Source organism: Lycorma delicatula, chromosome 8 (genome assembly GCF_047948215.1).
Source record: "Lycorma delicatula isolate Av1 chromosome 8, ASM4794821v1, whole genome shotgun sequence".
Lineage (NCBI taxonomy): Eukaryota > Metazoa > Arthropoda > Insecta > Hemiptera > Fulgoridae > Lycorma > Lycorma delicatula.
In genome coordinates this window covers 139,273,615-139,301,212 of record NC_134462.1, presented here as the reverse complement: position 1 = coordinate 139,301,212, position 27,598 = coordinate 139,273,615, and the positions used below count along the sequence as shown (strand labels likewise).

At 29.0% G+C, this 27,598-nt stretch overlaps 1 protein-coding gene across 1 annotated transcript; it reads left to right on the top strand.

Moving 5' to 3' along the window:
* Positions 1 to 520: 520 nt before the first annotated feature.
* LOC142328893 (uncharacterized) lies at positions 521 to 27,488 on the top strand. Its single transcript, XM_075373033.1, has 6 exons — positions 521 to 829; positions 9,489 to 9,772; positions 12,615 to 12,776; positions 15,984 to 16,194; positions 19,170 to 19,365; positions 21,783 to 27,488. Exons 2-6 carry the CDS (start codon positions 9,584 to 9,586, stop codon positions 21,964 to 21,966), a joined length of 942 nt encoding a protein of 313 aa, XP_075229148.1. The 5' UTR covers positions 521 to 829; positions 9,489 to 9,583; the 3' UTR covers positions 21,967 to 27,488.
* The last annotated feature ends 110 nt before the right edge of the window (positions 27,489 to 27,598 follow it).

The following is a 27,598-nucleotide window of genomic DNA, read 5'->3' as shown; positions in this document are numbered from 1 at the left end:
TTATCAAAATTACAGATGTTAATTTGGAAAATGTATTATTAGTGTTTATAAATTTTATTAGATAAGCGTTAAAGTTGATCTATAGCTTGGCACTACACTTGTGTAGCAACTATTACAGCTACTTCAGCCTGATTTAATCGCGAAGATATTAGTTTTAGGTATCTGAATTGTACATGAGAAGTAAACAGCAAAATTGTGTCCCCTATTAAAAGCATAATACATGAAATTATTCAAAGAAAATCATATATATATCGAGTATATAATTATAATTTCTAAACCCTGAACTTTGTTACTTAATTGTTAAAAAAACATTTGACTCAATCGTGTTTTAAGTTTCGGTTGTCTAAATAATGTGAATGAATAAATAAACATTATATGATTTCTTGAACTCATATCTTCGCTTTGCAATATTACACCAAATAAGTTTTTTTTTTAATTACCACTTTTTTTAATATATTTATCTACAGTGAATAGAACGATTACTCGAAAGGTTTTGTATATCAGAAATTATATCAGGAAGGGAAAATTCAAGCTTTACAGCTGCTCAGTATATTGCATTTGGGTTTGGACGGTTGGGATTGATCTTTCGTATGCGTACCGGGATTTATCGAAAGATTATCTTTTTAGTTGATTTTTTTTTAAATTTTCTCATTGAGTTTTGTATTAATTTAAGTAGAAAAGTAAGGAACCCCATAGTAACACTTTTTGTATTGATTTTTCGTAACCAGTTGCTACATGTTAATATGATGCCAAAAATGATAGTCTTCCAAATATTGTTATCGCATTAAAATTACGTTTTCGTTCAGTAGTTTTTTCTCTGAAGGAGCAGGTTAGTGTTAACGTTTAACCAAATTCTCGTTCTTAGTGATTTTTAATATCATTGCATGTGGACTTAATAAAGGATCATTTTTTACCTGTACTGGTCATTAATAATATTTTGTTTTAACGAAGTAGCTTATTTTCAACTATCGGGATTGATGTATGGGATTACTTAATTTTGTTTGCTTTTCAGATTTTCTTCAAAACTACGAAAGTAATTTTCATAATTGTATTTTAATACTTACGTTTTGGTAAACTTTTCTTTGATATTTTTCCTGTCTCATTGTAACCTACCTGCTGTTTTCTTTTTTCTGCATTAGTGTATTATAAACAATACATACAAAGTACTTTTATTGAATAGAATTCATCTGGCGTTCAGCTCATGTCAGTCAAAATTGACTCCAAATTTTTCATAACATGATATTAGTGCCACTAATATCAGGTGTTTCAGCTCTTCATTATATGCATCATTAACTTTAAACGATACTAAGGATAAAAATCAAGTGATGTTAGATCTAGATATGTGAAGCCATTGACAGGCACCCATTGGCCTACCCATCTAATGGGAAATTGAACATCAAGTCATAATAATGTTACATCCTTTTGAAAAAACATGTTATATTCTTAATTCATAAAAAGTTGTGCAAAAACATTACTCTTACTAATCATTGAAACAGTTAATATAAAATTGGCTTCATCATTTTAAGAATTGTTTATCCAAATTGTTCACATTATACTATTCAAAGAAACTGTTGGAAAATTCAATTTAATGATCAATATTATCTTAAGCTAAATATTCTAAGGGGTACAATTTTCATTTGCTTAAGAGTCAAACAATTGATTGTTGAATGATACACTATATGATTATACATAATTGATGTAGTGACTTCACAAATAGATTGGATGTAATCTTAGTTTCTTAATTATTAACATCTTCATTCTCTTGGAGCATAATTCAACTGATTCAATATCATTGAAATTTTACAAAATTTATTTGGTTGTCACATGGGGAATAATTTTCTCCCACAGATATACAGACTTGTTCCTCATGCATTTAACGCTTTTCAACATAGTTTTCTGGCACTAGCAAAAAGTCTCATTGTTAGATGCTTTTTATAATTTAAAGTTAAAATGAAAGAAATGCATGATTGAGAATTACTTGGGAAATTCTAGCCTTATTTCGATGTAATAAAGAATTCACCTTAAAAAAAGGAAAATTTCAAATTAAATCATTTTATTGTTATATTTAGAATTCTGAAAGTTTTGCTAAAGTGATTCAACCAAAATAACAATATAGAAAATATACAATAAACTTATTTAAAATAAAATAAAAACCTTTTTAAAAATGTATTTATTTACAATAGTAGTATTATATAAATGCTTATCAGCTTATTAAATCACCATTTTCAAAAATTTCTTTGAACTTGTTTTATAAAAATTATACTTCTACTTGATTGTATTAACAGTAGTTAATATAAAGTTCAAAAAAGTAGTTTTGAACAATTGAATCAAAATATCTTATTTATGCTAAAGAAAAGATTGAAATTTCTGTATCAATGAATTAATATTTTCATTGCAATATTTAAAAAAATAATTTTAGTTTTTGTAGATATGTTTTTGTTCTTTTTATAAAAAATTAATCACTTTTATAGTAATTTTATTAAAGCCAAAATAATTATTACTATCGAAGGTCTTTGTTATAAGAAATATTTTAATACTGTTTGGTATCAGTTTTGTGTTTTTTTTGTCCATTTGAATTTTAATATTTTAACTTATTAAATTTTCAAGATTATTATTTCTCAAACAATGAAAGCATGTTTATTTGGAAATTTTTTTAAAGAATTTGTAGATTTAGATAAAATATTCTGATATTTTTTATAAATAAGTTTAATTTTTTTTATTTTATTTTACATATGTTTCAATATCTTTTGATACACATTTATATTTATTTTTATTGCAAACGTTTTACGTATAATATCATATGTTTCTATCAAGTAAATTGTGGTTTGAGTAAATTGTATACTTATTCAAGTAAACTGTATCTTTCTATTGTATCTCTATAGCTTTAGTGTTTTCTAAAAACAATTAATTCACATTTAAAAAAAGTCTATTTTTACTATTTTCTTTTTGCCTTCAGTCATTTGACAGGTTTGATGTAGCTTTCTCCAAGGTTCCCTATCTGGTGCCAGTCATTTCATTTCAGTATACCCCCTGCATTCTGTATTCCTAACAATTTGTTTTTATATATTGCAAACGTTGCAATATGTGACGTTCCATATCAAAGCAACTATTCCATATGCCTTAAGATGTGGCCCATAAGTCAGTCTCTCCTTTTAGCTATATTTTTCCAAATGATTCTTTCTTCATCAATTTGTTGCAACACCTTTTCATCTTAATTCACCTACCTGATTTTTAAAACTCTCCTACAGCACCATATTTCAAAAGCTTCTAATATTTTCTTCTCAGGTACTCTGAATGTCCAAGTTTCACTTCCATATAAAGCTACGCTCCAGACATATACTTTGAAAAATGTTTTCCTGGTGTTTAAATTAAATTTTGATGTAAGCAAGTTATATTTCTGAATGAAACTTTGTTTCACCTGTGCTACTTGGCATTTTATATCGCTTCTGCTTCGTCCATTTTTAGTAATTGTACTTTCCAAATAACAAAATTCTTCTACCTCCATAGTCTTTTCTCATCGAATTTTTATATTCAGCAGTCCATCTACTTTTTTTCTAATACATTTCATTACTTTTGTTTTATTCTTGTTTATTTTCATGTGGTAGTTCTTGTGTAGGACTTCTTCCATGCCATTGATTGTTTCTTCCAAATCTTTTTTATTCTCGGCTAGAATTGCTACATCATCAGCAAATCATAGCATCTTTATCTTTTCGCCTTGGACTGTTACTCTGGATTTAAACTGTTCTTTAACATCATTAACTGCTAGTTCTGTGTAAAGATTAAAAAGTAAAACTGGGAAAGGGAACATCCTTGGGTCTGACTACCATTTTTATTACTGCTTCTTTCTTATGCTCTTCAATAATTACTGTTGCTTCTTCCACTCTCCTCTCAATTCTTCTGTACAGAATTCTAGTTAAAATTTTTGATGCGTGAGTAGTTAAGCTAATTGTTCTGCATTCTTCATATTTATCTGCTCCTGCTTTCTTTGTTACCATGACAATAACACTTTTTGAAGTCTGACGGAACTTCCCCTTTTTTGTAAATATTACACACCAGTGTCTATAATCCATCTATCGCTTCCTCACCTACACTGCACAGTAATTCTGCAGGTATCCTATCTATCTCAGGAGCTTTTCTCCCATTCAGATTCTTTATGCTGTATTAAATTCAGATTTCACTATTGTGTCTCCCCTTTCATCCACTTCGACAATTTTCTTTAACACCAGTTTCTAATTCATTTTCTCCATATAACTCTTCAATATATTCCACCCACCTATCAACCTTTTCTTTTCTATTATAAAGATTTTAACTTATGTACAACAAAATTCTCGTAAACTTTCCTGTATGCTCCATCTATTTTAACACTTTTCTTTAATCCACTCTTCTTTCATTAATTTGCACTACCTATTTATAGTATTTGTTAATTGTCAATAGGTCCTTTTACCTTATTCTACCTTCTTCTTCACTAACATCCTTATATTTTCTACACTCATCCATTAGTTGCAATATATCCTGTGATATCCAGGGTTTTCTACCAGTACTCTTTGTTCTGCCTAAATTTGCTTCTGCTGGTTTAAGAATCTCCTTTTTAACATTTTCCCATTTTTCTTCTTTATTTTCTACCTTAAATTTTTTATTCAGACCCCTTGTGATGTCCTCCTCAAAAATCTTCTTCACCTCCTCTTCCTCAAGCTTTTCTAAATTCCACTGATTCATCTGACACTTTTTCTTCAGGTTTTTAAACCCCAATGTACATTTCATTATCACTAAATTATGGTCGCTATCAATGTTTCCTCCTGGATATGCTTTGCAGTCTATGAGTTGATTTCTAAATCTTGCAGTATCAAGATACTGCATATATCAGATACCTTGCAGTATCGTCCAATGTTTTCCATGTGTATATTCTTCAATTGTGATTTTTAAACTGTGTTGGCAATTAGTAATTTATACTTGGTGCAATACTCAATAAATTGGTGCCCTCTTCCAATTCTGTTGCCCAGCTCATATTCACCCACAATATTTCCTTCTGATGCATGCATTCCAATCTCCAACTATTATTAAATTTTCATCCCCTTCTATGTGTTTGCTTCGTCAATTTCTTTGTATACACATTCTACCTCATCATCATCATGGGCACTTATAGACAAATAGATGTTAACAATCATTGTTGGCTTATGTTTTGATTTTATCTGATTCATAAAGCTTAGTGATAGAATCATTGTAATACTCTACTCTCTTCCGTATCTTCTTGTTCATTACAAAACCTACTCCTGTCTGCCCGCCCTTTATTTGACATTGAGTTAATTATTCTAAAATCACCTGTCCAAAAGTTGTTTTCCTCTTCCCACCAAATCTCGCTAATTCCTTCTTCATCTACCTTGTAACCAACCCATTTCCCTCTTTAAAAATTCTAACCTACCAGCCTTTCTAACACTTCTAACATTCCATGCTCTGGCTCGTAGAATGTTATTTTTTAATTTTCTGGTGACTCCTTCCTTAGCAGTCCCCACCTGGAAATCCGAATGGGGGACTAGTTTACCTCCAGAATATTTTACCAAGGAAGGTGACTCCATCTTTGTTACATGAAAATGCAGAGCTACATTTTTTTTGGAAAAAACAGCTGTAGTTTTCATTGCTGTCAGCTGCACAATACTCAGAAGATTGAGTAATGTTGATATGGACGTTTAAATCTTACTGACCTACACCCTATACAGCTACTGTATACCTGCTGCTCTCTTTTGGGAATCATGCCTTAGTCTAGCTCTCAACAGCTACCACTCCAGTATGGTTGCACCTTCAGTACAGCTACTCTGTATCACGAGCACTCAAGCCCCTCCCCATTGGCAGGGTCTCATGATTCATAGAGGGGGTATTCTATTTTAATACAACAATTTTTTAAAACTTTATTTCATTACTATTTTTGATTTTGATGATATTGTATATGATAACTACCCACATTAGTGGCCAAAATATAATTTTTAAAAAAAATGTTTAAACTACAACTTGTCAATAAGTATAAACAGCCATTTTTGTCATGAGCTGTAGCATTCTTATTTTACATCATACTGAGATTAAAAAGAGCTTTCTGGAAAGTGTAAAGATGGAACTTCATCTTTACTCAACATTAATTTTGTTTGATAACCAAATCTTGTAATGTTTACTGAAGTTACATTTACAAATCATTGTTTTTCAAGTTTTGTACCTAAAATAAATAATGATGGGCTTAGGGTAACAGTCCTGGTTTTTTACCTTTTAGTACTAGTAGTAGTGATAAAAAAATTGGACTGTTACAGAGTGTTTGTCATTAAAAAAAATGGCAACCAAATCATACGATTTTGAAAATGTCTCATCAGGGTCCAAAAATGACATGTGGGGCAGGTGGTATAAGTCTGAAATGTTTACAGCAGTAAGTACTTTTTATGTACTTTAAAACCATATAAAATTTATTTTGTTATTCAAAGGGGTTGATGAGTAATGAAGCCAACAAAACTACTAAAAACACAGTTCCTTCTAACCATGAACATTTTTATCAAAAAATTTACAGCATGTATCTTTTCAGACAACAATGTAGGCCTACTATACAAAATATTTTGATATGTCTATAATGAGATAGATTATATTGTAGGTGGTTTGTTACTTAAAGTATGATTCATACACAGAAACTCATGTTTAGATGCGAAAATGAATTGACATGCATGGACATGAATGTTTGTGTAATCCTGAATGTAAACATTGTAGAAGGCTCAGTCACTGTTTTAATTTCAATGTGATATGTTGTATTATTGCTAGTGTTAATACTGTAGTTAGGTACACTTGTTTATAAAGTAATTTTATTAGCTGTGACTTCTCTTTTATGAGATATTTTTATTTTTAATTTTATTAATTAGAGAGATTTTTATTTTAGCTGTAGAGAAACTGACAAAGTGAAGTGAGGTGCAATTGGTAGTTTTATAATTTACACAAACTGTATTTTTATTGTGAGAGCCCTTGGATTTTATAAAAACGTATTATTGAGTGTTCAGTTAGTATTCACACTGAACAGTATCACAAATTGACATAACAATAGATATTCAGTATTGCACGATATTTTAGACTTTACTGAACAGAAATTAACTTTGATATCTTTAAGAATTGGATGTACTGAAACAAAAAATATATGTACTTTTCATAAAACCTAATGTTTAAACAAATATTTTCATATTAATGGGAAAAGTTGCTGTGACCCATTTACCTGTCACATTTAACCGGTTAAGAAATCTCTTCAAGAAATATCTTTGACAATTTCAACAAGTGTTTCTCTCTCTCTTTTCTGCTCTAATAAAGATGTTCAAGAGACTGTAGAGTACCGCAGTTCTTGTTATCAGGTTATCGGAACAGTCCCAGAAACAAGAACTTTTCACAGTTGTTCCAACAATCAGACATTTATTCTGAAAGTCCAGGCGACCTCTGAATCAGAAACATTTACATTACGGTGTACAAGGACATAAGTGTTTCTGATTGCTTTATAGGTTTACTTAGCCAAAATGGAAAGATTACATCTGCTGCATATGTGATGGGAAATGGTGGTTAGACAAAGTCATTGAAATCAAAATACATGAAAATGAAGAGGAATGTCGAATACACTTTTTCCGCAGGGTCCTGGTAGTTCATTCAAGAAATCATTAACGGATAATCAAACACGGTTCAACTGGGAAATATTTTAAAGATTCTCATATTTTCAGAGCATTTTCTATCAACTACTGGAAGAGGATACAACATTACACCAAAGATGAATCAAGACTTATAATTTCTACTCAATAAAAAAATGGCAAGAGCAATAAGTTACATTAGATAAGTTTGTTATCAAAAAGTACAAAATTTACTCATAACCCATTAACAGGAGCAAAATAAGGTAAAAGTGAATTGAACAACTTGTTAATGTATTTGAATTGTTTATAATTTTGTAATTATTATTTATCATTCTTTAATTGACTATTTATTAATTATCAGTTTATTCATTCTAATGAGTTTAGTTAAAACATCAATATTTTTGGATACGTTGTTTAAGGTTAGAAGGAACTGTGTTTTTAGCAGTTTTGTTGGCTTGATTACTTGTTAACATACTCGTTAACACCTTGAGTAACATAATAAATTTTATATGGTTTTAAAGTACATAAAAAATACTTTCTGCTGTAAACATTTCAGATTTTTGCCATCTGTTCCACATGTGGTTTTTGTGCCTCAAGAACAAGACATTTTCAAAATGAAAATGTCTTTTTTAATGAAGAACGCTGTGTAACAGTATAATTTTTTTTATAAGTAATAATTGTACCTAAGAGTTACAATGGTAAAAAACAGGCCTGTTACTCTAAGCTTTTCATTATTTATTTTGAGCCCAAAATTTGAAAAAACAATTTTTAAGCGTAACTTCAGTAAACATTACAAGATTTAGTTATGAAAGATGAAATTCCATCTTTACTTTTTACAAAAAGTTCTTTTTGACTTCTGTATGATATAAAATAAGAATGCTACAATTCATTGAAAAAGTGATGAAAATGGCTGTTTTTTTATATCACCACCAACCATTGGTCCAGGGGGTAGAAAAAATTGTTTGAAGACAAAAAAATTCCTTAATAGGCATAGTGTCGAATCAGTTTAAAGTGGTCGTTAGTCCTCTAAACATTACCTAAAACTTTTGTCTGAAACAATTTTTGATATGACCAAGCCTTACGGCAAGGGATGACCAAAATGTTGCTGGAGTTGTAAGAAAATATGGGGCTTGTAAGAAGATATGAAATTTTTATTCACATGCAACCATTGTCGTATTGAGTAAATTTAAAGTTTCCTAATTTTATGGTGGAAATCTTTTTTACTGGTGAAATCTGCCTCCACCTTCCAGCGTGCCGAAAGGGATTTTTTTATAAAATAAAATATTTTTTATAAATAAAATATTTAAATTTTTAACTTTTGATGTATTGCTAATTTTCACTAAGCTATGAGTATGAAAAGTATTTCATAAACATAAAAAATATTTTTTTGAAAATGAATTTTTATACACTATTACATTTGAAAATTTATCTGTTGATAATGATAAATTTAATTTTGTTTTAATTTGTTGTGCTTTTTTTATACAAGACAGATCATAGAAAGGAATTAAAAATTTTTTTATTGCTATTACTCTACATTATGTTATTCAGTGGCTCTGGCTAAGGGTACATTAACCAGAGTACATCTTACCTTAATATAAGAAATTATCCACTATGCAACTGCAAAACAATTTGTCTTTCTTCTTTTCTAATTTTAAAGACATCTTTTAAACAGTTTTAAGTATTATATTTTTGCCTGTGTATCAAAGCTAGAAAATTTCCATCCGCTCTGGTAATTGATCTCAGGACTTTAGTATCCGACATTGTTTACTGAATCATTCTTATTTAATTTTAATTTATTTTGTTTTCATGTAAGTTTTTTATTCTCTTTTGCTTATAATTAATGTGCTTTTCTTGTTTCAGAAGCCGTGTTCTAATTGTTATATTATCATAATTTTATTGCTTGTTGATTATTTAAGAAGTTAAAAAGGAATATTGGTATTTCCTTTGGTTTCAAAATGGTTGTAAAAATACTTGACGATACGCATTTAGGAATCAGTGCGATCGTTACTATTGTTATGCAGTTAATATTCTTTAGTATTGCTGCTGGTTATGAGTATGATAAAGTTACTGATTTTGCCGGCGGTACAAATTTTATAATTATAGCACTTTTAACATTTTTCTTAGGGCAGAATACTTTTAAACCTGTAAGTAATAAAGTTTGTTAATTTTAATTGTTTATTTATCATTTATTTTTTATATTTATTATGTTTAGATTATAAATTATAATCTAAGTTATAATTATTTAGATTATGATTATCAAATTATGAAAGAAACTAGCGTTTGCATAAACAATTGCAGAGATTTCTGTTTTAAAAGTACTAAGGGGATCGTGCCTCCTGAGAATTTATATTATGAATAGATAATAAAATATTTTATTAAATGTACTGCCACTGATTTTTGTGGCAGTACATTTCTGCATTTTGATGAAGATATTTTTGTAAGCTAATATACTAAATGATCAGTATGTTACACGACTGTCTGCCTGGCTATCGCCATTTGTCATTACTTAAATAGGCACAAACAATGCCCAATTGCTCCCATAAGTTGTGTTAAAAATTAAGTATTCTAACGAAAAAACGATTGTACAGAAATACAAAATTATTTCACAGCAGCATCTCATCTTCTCTAAATTTGAAGCCAATCTTTTGCTAATTTATTGCAAGGCAAAAAATTTATTATTATAGTAAGTATAAAGTAATAACATAAGTGTATAAATAATATTTGTATGTATAAAATAATCTCTTCAGTTAATGTAAAATGTTTTTATTCTGCTCCATCAGTAGTGGAATTTTAGCAAGCTTGCCAAATACGCATCCGATCAGAGTTTATGTTGATTTCATTCTAACTTTAATGTTATAATTTATCAAAGAAACTGTGTAGCTATTCTTGGTTATCACTTTTTTTATCTTTTATTTGTGTATTTTTGTCTATTTAGCTTTTTGAAGTAGACATAGCACTTAGATTCTAGCCCAAGGTCTGCATTACAATATTTTATTACTATCAGTTATGAGTTCCATTACTTTGTGCTTACCATTATTCCTAATACTAATTCTATAATTCTTTTTCTTTTTTTTTATAAATGAAAAAAATATGAAAATTGGTATTTCACTAAATTGAATAAACTTGTCAATTAAATGATTATAACAAATTTCTTCATGAAGTTTATTTAAAATTTTTTTCTATTTGTTTTTCTATAGGAATTTGATCACAGTTTATTCATACTAACAAGATCATATTAATTTTCTTTTTATTATGAACCCATCAAAAACTCAAATTGTTTAATTAATCTGGTATAATCTCCTTCTTTATAAATTAATTGTTGTATCTTCTCCCATTTGTTTCCTATTTCTTTCATAACAGTTTCCAACTCTCTGAAGTTTTTTGTACATGAAGGTTATGATGAAATTTTAACATGTTTCCAACAAACAACCTATTCGAATAGTTTTTATTGTTTTTCTTATTCTTCAGCGCTTTCTCCATGATAGTTTATTACTTTATGTACATGTTCCCTAACTTTTCTACTTATAATTTTATGTATCTGTTTACACTCCAGTTTACCCAAATCTGATTTCCACAGACCATATTTCAATGGCCACTCGTTTTAAGGGATTTTTTAATTTTGCAATTAATGACTGTGCAGTTATTAACTATCCTCATCGGCCTTATAGAAATATCAAAGTTGTAATTGTAATATATTGTTGATCTGTAGTCTTCCTTCCTGTGTTTTATGTCAAAATTTTGAAAAAATATACAAATTTTTTATGAAACAGTACAGAGTAGTAAAATTTGTAATGTTTGTTAAGATTTAAAATCCTAATAAAATTTTAAAAAAAATGTTTTTACTTGTAACTTTGTGCTTATCATAATTCCTAATACTAATTCTATAATTCTTTTTTCTTTTTTTTTATAAATGAAAAAATATGAAAATTGGTATTTCACTAAATTGAATAAAGTCTGTCTTTTTGTGTTAAAACATACGTTTAACTTTTTTTTGATATTATTAAAGCTTATCTCTAAACATAAAAATTTACTCTTCTATAACTTTCTTTTCATAAACTACGTGAAAAATAAGTATAGAGAATGTTATATATAAGATCTAAGATAAATCTGATATTTAATTCCAAAAATATTTGAGATCCTAGTAGAGAATAATATACATCAGTCACAATATGAACTGTTCAAATATCTTGAAATCTTAAAATTAAGTATTTTGTAAAAGGATTAACAACAGAATAATCTTATTGCGATAAATAAGGCCAACAAGTGATATATAAAGTATTAATCCAAAAGCGAACCTTATATAGAAAGTGCTGAAAGTGAGCCTTGTGTAGAGTACAGTTAATATAGTATCTCTGTTTCATATTGCAGTACAAACCATTCCCTGTCTATCAGCGGGTTACCTCCTCATTATCTGTCTTTGTTCTCTTTTCAGCCAGTATGATTATCGTATTCCATCTTTGTCACTATTGTAATTTTTCACCGGCAATATTTATTAAACAGTTAAATTGGTAACAGTGACTGGCCGTGTCACAGCTTCATTAAAAGATCTGTTTGTTTCTTAGATGGCCAAAACCATCAGAGTTGTCACTATTATATTTGTTAACGTTGTCTTCCTTCCTGACCGCTTACTTTTTAAAATCCTTATTTCCTACTAATGCTCATATCTGTGGGCTATTCGTTATCTGCCATCTACAATCTGCCCAGTAACTTAAGCCTTAAGTTACTCTTCCTATTTTTGCCTTATATCCACAGATACTAGACTTTCTGTCTAGAAACATACTTGACTTTCTGTACAGAAAGTCTAGTAGTTTACCTAATTAAAGTATGATCCACTGTTCTGATAATGATGATCCCAGTTTGTGAAATACTGGACAATTTTATTCTTCCTTTGATAGTCTGTAATGTTTATAATCTTATAAAAATATATTAACAGTAATTTAGTTTGATTTTATTTATTTGGTGACAGTTCATATGATCATTTCACAGAGTTATGATAGTCGTCAGTTAATGGTAACAGCATTTGTTTGTCTGTGGGGTTTTAGACTGTCATGTTATTTATTATATCGCATAGTACAGATCGGACGTGATGCTAGATTTGATGATCGCAGAAGTAATACTATTAGATTTGCTGTATTTTGGACCTTTCAGGTAATTATTTTATTTTTTCTAGATTTTTTTTATGTGTGCGCTGTATGCACGTGTCATAAATTGGTGGTGATTATGCCTGTGTGATCTATTAAAAGTATGTAAGTTAACATGTATTTTAGAAATATATATGTATGAAAAATGAATTTTTAAGAATCTACAGAGAAAATATACGGTTATGCACGATTGCATATTCATATATAGTATACCAATTACTGCTATAATGTACGTATAAATGTATACTTTTCTGCTGAGTAAATAAAGATAATTACAATTTATTTAACTGTCATATATTGTTAAATAGCTTAAAATATTTGCTGTGTGTTTTGTCTGATGGAAAACTTTCAACCTTCTCTCTTCCTAGTGTAGAAGTTTATAGAGATTCAGCTATTAATACCAAGAACATATACAAGCATTGCAAATAAAAACACCAAATTTTAGACCGGTGAGGCCAAATTCTCTAGCCTGTATTAGAAGCAATTTTCATTCAAATGTTAACGATGATTTGAAAGTAAAAATATCCTTTTTAATCATATTTTTCTGACTATTATGAACTAATCACAAATTCAACATATCACAAAGATATTCAATGTATCTCATTAACTTAAAAAAGAAGATATGCAAGCTAAAAAGAATGTGTATAAGGTATAGTAAAAAATTAACTATAAATAGATTAATTTTTTAGTTCTATTTATACTTTTTCAACTAAATTTGTATTTCTCTCTCATATTGGTAATATTTTCTGTAATGTATACTGTAATTTACATGTGTAAATTATTTTCAGCCATATTTTCAGCTCGGTTAAAATTTTGAATTTTAGTAATTAGGATTGCTTTATTATGAGCAGTAATTTATTTTATTTTTTCTGAAAATGCAGAACAAAAAATTGCATTAAATTTTATATTGAAAATTAAATAAAATGCAGTGAAGATGATAGGAGAGACCTTTGGTGAGGAGGATGATATGTTCACACTTAACATTTACAAGTGGTAAAAACAGTTTCAGGAAGGACATGAAGATGTTCAAAACAAAAACAAATCGGACATCCTAACACAACAACCAATGAAAATATTAGTAGAATAAAGGTTATTGTGATAAATAATCTTCAAATCATTATTAGAGAAGTTATTGAACAGTAGGAATCTTTTACAGTTTTTGTAGAAAAGTTTTGATTAAAATTTTGGGTACTTTCAAAGTAGAATTAAACTTTGTTCTGAAACTGTTGAATTTTCAATAAAAGCGACATAGCAGAACAACTTTTAGCTGACATCGCTGACGACTCAGAATTTCTCAAACGTATCTTAATAGATGACGAAACATGAATGTACAATTATGATTATCGAAACTAAGTTCCAGTCATCCCAATGGTTGCTTCCTGAAGAACCAAAACCGAAAAAGTACACTGGGTTTGATCAAGTGTTAAGGTTCTCCATAGTGTTTATTTGATTACAGTGGTATTATTCATTATGAATTCTTGCCACAAGATGTACGATCAGCAAACAATGATTAATTAGCAATTTTATGCTGTTTATTTGAAGTAATCTGAAGAAAATGACCACAGATGCAGGGAAACAACTTTTGGATTTTGCATCATGATAATGCTTCAGCTTACACTTTGTTCTTAATTGGTCATTATTTAGCCAAAAATAACCTCGTATTGATGCCCCAACCTCTGTAATTTCTAGACATGGCACCCCGCGACATTTTTTCACCCACTGATTAGGAGAACATTAAAAAAATGTACATTAGATGAAATAAAGAAAACATCACAAAATGTTTTAAAGCTATGCCAAAAATGTGTTCTACAATTTTTTTGAGGATTAGAAGTACTGGAATGCGTGTATCCCATCTTTAGAGAACTACTTTGATAGTGTCTCTATTCGTCATGGTTAATTTTGATCACACCTTTTGTGTGTGTGTGCGTGTAAATCTTTAATTTTGCTTAGATGTGCTACAGATATTTATTATAATCTTACAACTTTTTATGGTCTAATAAATATTTTTCACTTGGTAGTTTTTCTTTTTGAGGAGATATGTATAATCCCTTACAAAGTGTAAAACATTCTACTATTTAGTAAGTTGTCTTTGTAATTACATTTTTTTTTATAAACTTTAATTTACCCTGGATCTTTAAATGTTTATTATTACTGACAACTAAGCATGTATGTATTCATTCATATTTACATAATTTTCCTAATTAAAGTTACTGAAAAAGCATTGTTGCTAATTTTTAAATATTTTTAATAAAGTATATTTGAATATTTTTATGAAAAGACTAGTCAGTCTTTTCATAATAAAGCAAGTAAAAAAATTAATAAAGCGTAATTGAGAAAGAACTTTATGATTTCATAGGCAAGTACAGGTTTATTCAGAACAACAACCTTGGTTAAGGTGTCATTTTATAACACTTTCACATTAGTTATACCAGTAAGTAGTAATTTATATGGTTGTATTACTTTCTGCTTGATAAATAAACATAAGAAATATTATTGTGTACAAAACAAAAATGATTTACGTTTGTGGTGAAAACATATAAAAATTGACAATTCAAGAAACGGCGGTGAATTACTTCACCGTAAGCACATGCAGCATCCAATCATTTCGGCTAGCAAAATGGCAACTCACTGATGTAGAATATGCTGTAATTTTTAGTTTCTTGAGCTGAAATCAAGTAATTACAAGTAATTTTTACATCCAGTGCATTGATGTTTCCACATGCAACCGCTATAAAAATATACGCTTGACGGCAGGATTTTGTTTTTGTTACAAGTATTCTGAAAAAACTTTTTCAGAATTTAAAGTCCTTTTTGAATCACCTTGTTATCATCGCCAATTAAGTAGTGGTCATTACTAAAGCGTTTCAACAAGTAATAAGTCAGATGTTTACTTAAATTAATCGTTAAAAGTATATTTTTTTGAATTTATTTGTCTGCAGGTTTTCTTACCTTGATATTTAAACAGAAAACTAGATTTAATAGTTAATCTGTACGGAGGAAGAATCATCAAGTATGAAAATAAATTATATGTAAAATTAATTGCTCCTGAAAGAATGCTGAATAAGTTTTCTTTTTTATGTTTTTAGGATTAAAATTATCATGTAAATTTTATTAATTACTCATTTTTAATTTCTTCTAACAATTTTAAAACTGATATTACTTTTTAGTTTAGCCTTCTTTTATAATTTGTATAACGGTTGCATTTGTTTAACAGGCTGTATGGGTTTATGTTGTTAGTTTACCAGTAATCTTTATAAATGCTCCACATAATTCCATTGCTCGAGGTGCACCAAAAACTATGACAACACTTGATTCAACCGGTACCGGAATGTTTTTCACCGGTCTCATTATTGAAACGTATGCTGATTTACAAAAATTTTCATTTAGACAGGATCCTGCGAATAAAGGAAAATGGTGCAATGATGGTTAGTACTTATATTTTTAATATAACATCGAATTTGATTTCTACAATTAAATAATTTTTATTATATCATTATTAGCTTTGGTACTGTAGCCTATGCAAAGCTGCATATGGATCAGAACAGTTGTTTTGGAGGTCAGGACCTGGACGATAACTGCTTTCTAGCATAATCTTACTCTCGCCAAACGTCTAAATCTCCTCATCAAATCGTCATTTAGGTCATATTCACCTATCTATTGCTCAATCTCCCCCTGTAACTTCTAACCAGTGGTTTATTCTGCTATATCATACTTGTCATTTGTCCCTAATATCACTGATGTTTATGAACAGCCCATCTCAATTTCTCAACATCCCTGGTTCTTTATAACATTTCAACTCCTCATTTCTTCTCATTCTCCATTATGAATCCTTACTTCATCAGAAATTATTTTAAGACCTTCCTTTTGTGGTTGTGTTACTGTAGTAGTCTTTCCTTAATGTTGGTCATTGTTGTGGTTATGATCTTTTTGTCATTATTTTCCTTAATGCTCTGTGTACTTTTATATGGAATATTTGGAGATTAAGAATAAATTTCAGTCTGCAAAGCTTTAGTTACTATAGTAGTAATCTGCAATGATTTATTCAGCCATATTTTAATGCTACATAAACAGTTCTCCTAAATTCTTAATCTCACTCACTGTTTAAACATTCTTTTTACCTGACACCAGACATCATTCCTCTGCCCTCTAGATGTAACCATTCCCTCCTTCGTTTGCAGTAATTTTTTTTCAAAGCTACCTTCCTGTCTTCTAGTTATCTGTTACGCTTTGCTACAATCAAATATATTTTATTTGTATTGTATTTGCATCTATCAAACATGATAAATCACATTTAAAATTATCCCTTCTTGTATTTTTTTTTTTTTTTTAATAAACTTCAAAACCTTTTTTATTGTTTTTTTAAAAACTATCATTTGTGTGCCCTCCTGTTGCATGTCTTTTCCTTATCTTGAAATAATCTATCTACATATCCTCTATTATTCTGTACTGATGCTGAGTGAATCAGCTTTGAATGAGCTGAACCATCTTTTGCGATACTTGTACTCTATATTTTGCTACTGAATTGCATATTCAAGATGCATGTAGAATTAACAGTTGTCAATTCCAAATTCATAGTACCTTTTCAATGTTATAAATTAAATAAATATCTGATCTGTTTTTTCTGTCTGCTCTAAACTATATTGATACTTTACAATCTTCCTCTTACAGTCTTTACAATCTTTTCCTCTTACCATTTTCTTTGGCGAGATCTTTGTAAAAACTGTATTTTCTATTTCATTCATCATTGATCCAATAACATTCTTCACTTCAGGTTCTTCAATCTTCATTATGCATTGCCTCTCCTTTTCTAATTTCAGCTCTAAAGTTAATTATAACACTTTCTCCACTATCTCATTTTGATTATTTGTCAAATTTCTTTCTTTAATTTTTTAGAAAATTACTTAGTCTAAATCTGAAAAAAGTAAAATAGAGATATAATTTCCTAACATTATCACATATTTTATTATTTATCTATTTCCACTTTGTAATATTAGTTACTTTTTCTGGCATATTTGATTTGTATACTTCTTATAATATCACTAACAAGAATTCTAACTGAAGTGTAGTATGTATTAGTATTTAATTTTTTAATAATAAATTTCTGTGCAACTTATGTTTTCATTATTATTTTCTTATTTCCCATTGTAGTTCCTGTATCCATTATCAGCCTATAATTATTGAAAATTATGCTCTGTAGTGCATCAGCGACTTACCAGAAGATCAAGAATTGAAGATTATAGCCACAGTTAGTATATTTTGTACTAAAATGATGATGTCAGCTCTATTGTAAGTTATATGTTGATATGTAAATGGTACAATGTTTATTGAAAAGTAAAAAATTATAAGTTTGGTGTTTTTTATTAAAAAAAACAAACTTTAATATTTTATATTATGTAATATATAATATAATAATAATAACAGTATTATTTATTCTTTATTTATATGTTGTCACTGAATGTTATGAATTCAGTCTTTAGGTAACAATTCTGTTGTCTAAGAAAAAATTAATTTTGTTATAGATCATTATTGCAATAATAATAATAGCAGAACTTGTTAAAAGTTTATATACCATTTATCATTTAATGTATTTACGTACTTAATAACTTACTAACTTGATGTTAATAATGCAGCCAAAGCCCCTGTGGTGAACAGAGTAAAATGTTATTTAGGCCTGAATATTATGCTGATATACTACAGTATGTTAACCTTGCTGGATTAGGCAGCAGGAAGAATTTTGATAGCTCTTTTTCCATAGTAAGCCTGACATGAGATATTTATAATTTGATAGACTACGTTTTAAGGGGTGACTTGTCAGCAAGGTTGCATATAACTGTTTAGTTGCATTACTTAACACATATACATAAAAAATGAATACACTTTTTCCTGGTGTAATCACCTTTTTCAAAAACATTAAAAAGAATCATTCATATAAAATTTCTTTTTTTTTTTTTTTAAAAAGTTAATTTCTTTTTTTTTTACATAAAAATTATTAAGTTCGTAATTGCAAAGTAGTTTATATAAACTTTTATGTAATAAATTTTATTCCCTAAATCTGAAAAGGTATTTTTTTAAGTTTGAAATTTTGCATAATTTCATGAATTTTGGTACTTCACAGATGTTCATGTGCAAATGATCGAGAATAGTTATTTTGTTGTTGAGATATTTGTAGCCTTACTAATATTTTGTTGTTTGTAACTTAGTAGGAAAACTTTATTATAGGAATGTAAATGCAAAACAAGATGTAACTGTATCTGCTCGCTGCTATTTTTGTCAGTTTGACATTTTATTATTGTCCTGAGTATAGTGGAGAGGGGAGAATGACTAGATAAAGCTTTAAAGCTGATAGTTTTAATTTCAGTAATATTTGTATTTATTTTGTAGAATTTTTTTTTTCTTAAAGGTTTATGGCAGATGTCTAGACATCCAAATTATTTTGGTGAAATTTTACTTTGGTGGGGTATATTTGTCATATCACTAAATGTTATAGAAGGTGAGGAATGGGCAGCAATTGCTAGCCCAATATTTACTACTTTTATTATATTATTTATTTCTGGAATGCCACCTCTTGAACGTTCTTCAGATCAAAAATATCGCAAGTAAGTATAATGTCATATTACATCAATAATTTTTTTTTAAAAGTATTTATAACTTATCCTGGCCCAGATAAATTAAACAGAGGCTTTTTTCTGTGGAATGGACGGTCATTCTCTTCCTGTACCTTTCCCTTTTCTCCTTCATCCCTTCTTCCTTCAAAAGTACTATGGGAATTTTGTCAGCTGCTGCTGTCATTTTCTAGTTTCAGCCAGGCAGCTGCTTTTTTATTGGGGTTGAGTGGACGGGGAATGGCAGTTATACCTGTGGTACGATTTAGATGTCCAGGGGTTGCATATAGATTCCTGATGGCTGAAATGTCCATCAGGTAGAGTTGGACTTGCTACTTCTTTTGTGTAATTGTTAGGTATTCTTAACCCTTATAGCACTGATTGCCAAAACCTTATTAAAGGAGTTGATATGCCTTAATTTAGGTCAACAGTATCAGTTCTTTCATAGATGAAAATGACTTCATGCAACAATGTTAGTTATCAGAACTTACCGGATGCAGTTAAAAAAATCTTGACTGTAACATAGATTATAAGTTAGTTTTAAGATTATATAACCTGTAAAGGTAATACCGCTTTAATTTTATTTCCTTACTAGTTAATACGCAATTTTTTTTTAAGAAAAATGTTATGTTATTTATATTTTATTGCTTTATTCTTAATTTATGAAATGATAAAGAAAGAATATATTTTGAGCATTAATCCATTTATGACCAACTTTTTCCAGTCTTTCTTTCCAATTGCATGCCGTTTAACCAATGTACAAGAGTTGTTCAATAATTAAAGAAACAAGTAGCAATTGTGGAAAAACTATTTAACAGAGATTAAATTGAAACTGCTTGGTGTTTAAACTGGCATAGAAAAAATCATTTGTTCAAAAACAATTTCCATTATAACTTTTTTTGTTTATTTCAAAATGTCATTCTCCTTGCAGTTTGCTGTGGTAAGAATTTATTCCCTTTAGTTGTAAAATTAGCTAATATTCTCTTGTGGATGTTACAACAGTGAGGTAAAAAAGTTGTAAATTATTATAAATAGATAACTTTAAACAGCCACAAGGACAGTTCCATAAAAATTCAGAAAATTGTTGAAATTTGTATCGAATATTGGCTCTGTCATTCCATTATGTGTGATAAGTTGAATTGCTGGAAAAAAAATTACTGCATGTTCAAAATAGATACCTCAATTCGCCTGAATTTGTATTTGTACGTAACTTAATCGAGCTTTTAGCAGAAGGTTTTGAGATGGAATTTGAATGTCACAGTACAGAATGAAAACATCTGAGTTTACCTGCCAGTCAAGAATTCAAAACCTATGCATCAGTTGATTAAGTGATGCTAACTGTGTTTGTGTGAAGGTGTAAGTTTTCTGTACAACACCCCTCATACCGCTCAAAAGACAGAAAGTCAAAAGTTGGGTTAAGAGGTGTCACATCAACAGTCCTGATCTTGCACCATCAGAATTTTTTTTTTCGTCTTCTCAAAGAAATTTTATGTGACACCAAGTTCAGAAAAAATGAGCTGGTCAAAGATGGCTCGAATACCAAGGTGAATGGATATTTACTACTGGGATAAAAGAGATAGGATAAGTCTGAAATTTAGCTGGGGATTCTGTTGAAGAATAGCATTTGTATCATTTACATTAATAAATAATAATTTTTTCCTCGGTTATTTGTCTCTTTAATTATTAAATGACTGATTTTTTTTTATTTGTGCTGTAATTTCAATGCGCTATATTATTATTTAATATATTATACATATTTTGCTTATGTATTTATTTATACAACGGTATCAAGTGAACTGCTTAATTGAATAATAAAACAGAACTTATTAATTGAGAAACACATTTTTGCCTAAGACCTATCGATCTTGAATACTGGTTAAAACTAAACTGTGCTATTTTATTAAAAATGAAATCTTAGCCAATAATGTAAAAACTGTTACAACTTTAAAATAACAATTATAATTGAAAACTTGGTCTGAAGAGTAAGATGTGCCAACTAGCGAGGTCTGTTTTAATTCTCTGTAAGATTGTTCATTTATTAATTAATAGAGCGAGTAAGAATATGTATAAATGAAAATAGACAATATCACTTGTCTAGAATTATTTTTGTGGTAGATAAAAACCATTTTCCACTCTTGAATTGCTTAGATACTCTGCCAAGTAGTAATTCAAGTAATTCCTATAAATAAAAGTGTAAAAAACTGTTAATAGCAGATTAGTTATTTTAATCCATTTTGTTTATAATAGATTACATTGAGCCTATTTGGAGTGTAGGTCATACCACATTGTATTTGGCTGATTTTCAGAACAAAACTGTGTTGTAATCTTATTTGTTTTTTATTGTATATTTATTGTATAATTTCACTGATGATGAATTTGTCTAATGATACTCTTTCCTGATTTTTGTTTAGCAATCCAAAGTATAGGCTTTACAAATCATCTACGTCACCTCTTATACCGATACCTCCAGGTATATACGTTGAAGTTCCAAGAGCGCTTAAATGCCTATTATGTTTTGAGTTTCCATTATATGATTGGATGGATGAAAAAGAATCTACAACACCAACAATGGTAACGGCAGGAAATGCTTCTTAGCAGCAAGAATCGGCGGCACAAAGTGAACTCATCCGCCTCAGTACTGCCAATACACCTTTATTATACTGCACTAGTGTTTAGTATGAAATATCTTTAACGCAATTACTTAATTATAAGAATCGTAGAATAATGCATTATTCTGATACATAATTAAGTTGTAGAATATTAACTCCATTACTGTTATATTGCATTGGTATTGTCATTTTTTTCACTTAAACACAATTTTTTTTTTGGAAAGAGATGACAGTTTCTATTTTAATTCCTTCTGCTCAATGAGTTGGAAATATGCAAACAATTTTTAATTTTTAATGGGAACAGAAAATTCAAGAAAACAATGAAAAGAAGATGCAAAAAAATTATTAAAGGATCTAGTGAAGAAATTGGTCAAATTAACTGAAGAAGTTAATTTGGCTTGGCTCTAGCCTTGTAATATAGTTCGTTAGGCTCTTGGCTAGGTAAGCTAATTATTCTGATTAAAGAGAAGTAGTTACTTATATAAATAATTGAATAAAACCTTTGTAAGTTATTCATATTTGACAGGGGTTAAATTTTTGCAACAGATGAGTGTAAATAAATACATGACAAGTTTCATTTTTACATTATACTGTGAAAGAAAAAGAGAGTTTGGGTTAGATTTTCAGTTTTCTGGATGAAATATTGAACAGGAATTATTAACAAATATTACAGCTATATATCCATAGTTTTGTATTTTCTCTTTTCAGTAGGGAAAAACTTAGTTACTCTTTTTAGGGGGGGGGGGGGAGTTAATTTTTTAAAAACTAATGCTAAAGTTGTTGAATCTGTTAAGCAGTTAATTTTATACAGGCTTAGTTACAGACTTGTACTTAGGTTTGCAAAGGTTTAAAAACTATTGTTAGGGCTATTGCAATATTCATTCTGATCGGCTGGTCAAAAAAGTAAAAAAAAAAAAAAAAATTGTGTTATGTACATTAGTTACCTATATTGCTTCACATAGTTGCTGTGTTTTTCAGTTGGTAAAAACTGTGTTGTTAGCCAGCAAAAAAAAAAAACTGTCACCAGCATCCCCATCCATTTATCAACCCATCCATGAAATTCTGATTGGTGTTCAATGAGGCTTCACCTTTGTGAAGAGGTACCAGTCAGCAATAACACTGGGATGTAAAATAGTAGTAAAAACCCTCCTCTAAAACTGAAGAAAAGCCATTGTGTGTCCTGCAGAATGGATCATTTTCATCCAAAATAATGACATTTTTTCATGAACATTCCATTATGTTACTGTTCGTCTCTGATTACCCCTGAGGTTTCTTCAGTGTTTGACAATAAACTTCTGTCATATTATTGTGTTATCAAGTTCTATCTATTCTGTCAGTCGAGTTCATTTTCAATCAAAACACATTTTTAGCCTTAATTTTTTAGTTTGCATGAATTTTTTTAACAAATTCAAAGATGTGCCGTTCTAAATTTTTGGTATCAATATCTTACAGTGATGTCACTTACTAGTATTGTTTATCATATACCATAAACATAACATGACTGTCAGTGGGTCTTGATAGTACCTTGCATTTAACAAAAAGCACTTGTTCCATTTGCCTTATAATTGGCAGTAATAATAATGACAATTTCCATGTTTCATTAATTTTTTCCTGTAGCTTTCTATCAACAGAGTAGATGGAAGATGCAATTATAATGAAACTGTATATTCTTTGAGGTTATGCATGCATTGTAACACAGGCTATGGTAACCAGTTATTTTCATCAGCCAATCAGAAGATAGTATGAAATTGCCCTTATATTTATATATAGTATAACTTATCTAAAATGGGACATTAGATTTTAATGGGTCAATATTAGTGAGGTGCTTTATGTATAGAGAAGGTAGACTATTTGCTTAAGTGATTTAATCACTTTTATTCTGATAGATAAATGTTAGGGATTCCACTTTATAGCTTTTAAATAATTTTAGAGTTATTTAAAAAGCTTTTTATGCATAATTTTACTTCCCTGTCTAGCGCTAAAGCTTTAGAAGGGAAAGTGTTGTAATCGGTCCAATTTGGGCATATGCGTTTTTCACCAGATCTTGACATTCTGACACCTAAGGAACTCAAAAAACCAGATGTTTGTACATACATGTGTGTGTTTGGTCTGGCATTCCTTATATCTCCAAAACTACTGGAATAATTTTGACCAAACTTTGTCAGATTACTTCTATATAGGGGCATTGATATCATTAAATTTCCTATTTAAAAGGTCAAAGTGTTAAGGCGGTACAGCAAGGTCACCCTTAGTATCTCAAGATTTCGCCTACTTAAGGTCTTATTTTTCTTAGGCACATTTGTTAACAATTAAAAAATAGTAATATTTGCAAAAAAATTGTTTACATATTCACACCCCCAAAAAAAAACCCAAAAATGATCTAAATAAACTGCCCTGTCTGCTATGTTGTGACATCACAGGTGAGCTATAGAATTAAATAATAATATTTGAATTGTAAAAAAGTATTTAAAGTGACCGCTAGTACTGCCTCACTGTGTGAATGAAATACAGTATGCATGCGTGCTTTAGTTAGAATCATTGAAGTAAATAAGTAGAAAATATTAAGTTATGTGTGTGCATAAGCCTCTTGCATCAGAAAAAAGCCACGTGATGCGAAAGTCCTCCGACTATTGTCAGCTTTTGTAATGGGTACTATGATTGAACTTCTGGAAAATTTCAACAAATCTTTGTGTTTCACATCCCCCAGACCCCAAAAACACTGTCAGCTTAAAAGTTTAAAATTGTTCCTTAAAAATAACTTGTCCTAAAATCTCAGTCGAGTTCGTTAACTGCCAAAATGAGACCATGAGGTGGAAATGGCGGGGCTTTTTGGAAAATACAAAATATTGTTGTAACTTTCTTATTAAGTAAAACATCGAATTCGTTTAAAGTTCCTACTATTCTTTGGAAAAGGGCCTAAAACTTATCTAAATGAATTATTTCTATATTACCAATCATTGGCCCAATGACTAAATTTTCTCCAATGATTTTTTCACCAATCACTGAAAAAGTGGGGTTTTGAAGACAAAAAGGATCATACCTTCCTTAATAGGTACAGTATCGAATTGGTTTTAAGTGGTCGTTAGTCCTCTAAACATTACTTAAAACTTTTCTCTGAAACAATTTTTGATATGACCAACCCTTATGGTAAGGGATGACCAAAATGATGCTGGAATTGTAAGAAGATGGGGCTTGTCGTCTTGATTAAATTTGAAGTTTTTCTTAACTTTAGGGTTGAATTCTTTTTTGTCCCCTACTTAACACCGGTGAAATCTACCTCTGCCTTCTGGCATGCTGAAAGGGATTTTTTTTAACTAGATTGCTGTTAATATTTTTAATAACTTTAACTTCGTTATTTTTTTTAATAAAAAAATTAGATGCAACTGAGATAGAATGTTAACCAGGATAATATTATACATTGTACAGGTGTATAATAGTTGTATAGAGATTTTAACATAATTTTTATTTTTTATTATTTCTGGAAAAATATATACCATGGATGTAGCTGTATCAATGAATAATAAATCACTATATTTTAAAAATATTTTAAGCATAACTATTTTATTACTAATTTATAAATAAATTAATTGTACTTTAAATAAAAAAAATAAATTAATTTACATAAATTAATTGTACTTTGTAAAATTATTCAGTTATGAAAAATATTTTATGGATCAGTCAGATTTTCTATAAATAAAATATATAATTACACTATGAGGATGATGCCGTAGGAGGTTCATTTATCACATGTACATTAGTTAATAATTTGAGTAAAAAATTAGGAAATTATATTTTATGATTTTTTTCTTGTGGTGCACACATACATAAGTTATCTTGTCAAAAGTTGATTTGATCATCATTAGTTATTAAGCAAACTCTAGTTAGCATTGATGCCTAGTAAGTGTACTAAGCCTTGAGTTATTGATTAACAACTTGCTCTTTTTGTATCAAATGGTTCATACTTGATAAAATCAGTTGCTTAATTTCGATAACAAAATTAATACGTTCTCAACCTTTTACAAAGTAATTATTATCAATTTATTTTACATTGTATAGTAGTATACTTTTGTTTGGAAAGATGAATTGTCACACTTTTGGGAAGGTTCGGCCAGTTACTGGTTTGCATTCTCCCCACCACTGGTCTCTTTGCTGTGTAATAGTTTTTTAATGTACTAGTCAGTCGCAAAGTTATGTTCAAATTGAATGGATGGATGTGTGATCGAATTATTAAGCTGACTCTACTCACATGAGTGTATATTATATTATAAGTTAATTATGATTGTTTTGCGTATTTTGACATTATAGTTATATATGTTAATCTTTAATAAATTAGTGTGTTTTGTTCTTACTCGTTTTATTTATGTCATAATACCGACCCAAGGATTGAACTCTGTTGTTTTTATTTTATCTATACAGCCCACAAATTATCAATATTTGTTTTACGCTTTAAACAACTTTCATAAAATTCTATTACAATAAGAGTATTTGGATTTTAACATTGTTACGTAAATTACATTCTTAAATGCCATTCATTTTTTGTAGCAGAACAATAACTTTCATCCAGAAGGTCACTGGATTTAAATTCCTATTGTACTCAGCACTTTTTATATGCTGTCAAGTTAATTTCATGTATCATGTTAAAAAAAAAAAGAAAAAGTAACTGTAACTTAGACTTCACTATTTAATTTAACAAATAAAACATAAATACATTTAGTTGGATTATTATGCTTACTGATTATTTATGAACATCTCACCTATTTTCATCATTTGGTTTCCAAGTAATTTTTATAATCTATTTTGTGTATAAAATTGTTTACTAAATCATTTTCAACATTGATCAGGCAAAACTCTTACATACACAGACTTTACAAAAGGTTTCAGGTCTGAGGCTAAAAAAAACAAAAAAAAATTTGGGGAAAGATTTATTCATATAAGATTCTACATGTTTCATACAAGTTTCAACATAGTCTTTGTTGTTATTATACTTGTTTATTAAATTGTTACAGATCATAAATCCCAAAATTTCTGATGGCTAAATTTTAAAAAGACTATCTGTATCATATGTACAGCTTTCTTTAAGTTTATACATATGTTATTATGTGTTTCTATATAATCGGTTTTTGTCTTCATTTAATGTTCATAAAATTTGTATCTTTACTTTTTTATTTGTTATCTTATATTATATTATTATTTATATATTTGATTACAATTACTTAGTTTTACTGAAATGTGTGATGCATACAAGCATCCATTAACTAGTATAAAAGCTCTGTGGTATTGTTTTTACCTCAAATGTTTGTTATTACATTTTTTGATATTAATTTTATTCTTTTTTATTGTGTGTACTTTTTCTGTTTTTATTAGGTTACATTATTTCTATTTAAAAAAGGTATATTTTATTTTGTTAATATAATTTCACTAACATTGTGCACAATTTATGTTATATTGAAATAAATGTTACTATTGTATGGATGGATTTTTTAATGCTGTAATATCTTGATAATCAATTAGTGCAAAATAAAGTTGTAAAATGATTGTTGGTTGATGATATTCTAGTGATGTTTAATAATTAGTATTATTATTATTACTAACAGTAAAATTATTATTGTAGAAATCAT

What these genes read in the sequence shown, in the direction of transcription:
- LOC142328893 (XM_075373033.1), top strand. Translation starts at nt 9,584, where the DNA reads ATGGTTGTAAAAATACTTGACGATACGCATTTAGGAATCAGTGCGATC. An exon ending in CTGTATTTTGGACCTTTCAG is followed by an intron (nt 12,777 to 15,983) that starts GTAATTATTTTA and finishes TTTGTTTAACAG; the next exon opens with GCTGTATGGGTTTATGTTGT. An exon ending in AGGAAAATGGTGCAATGATG is followed by an intron (nt 16,195 to 19,169) that starts GTTAGTACTTAT and finishes TTTTTCTTAAAG; the next exon opens with GTTTATGGCAGATGTCTAGA.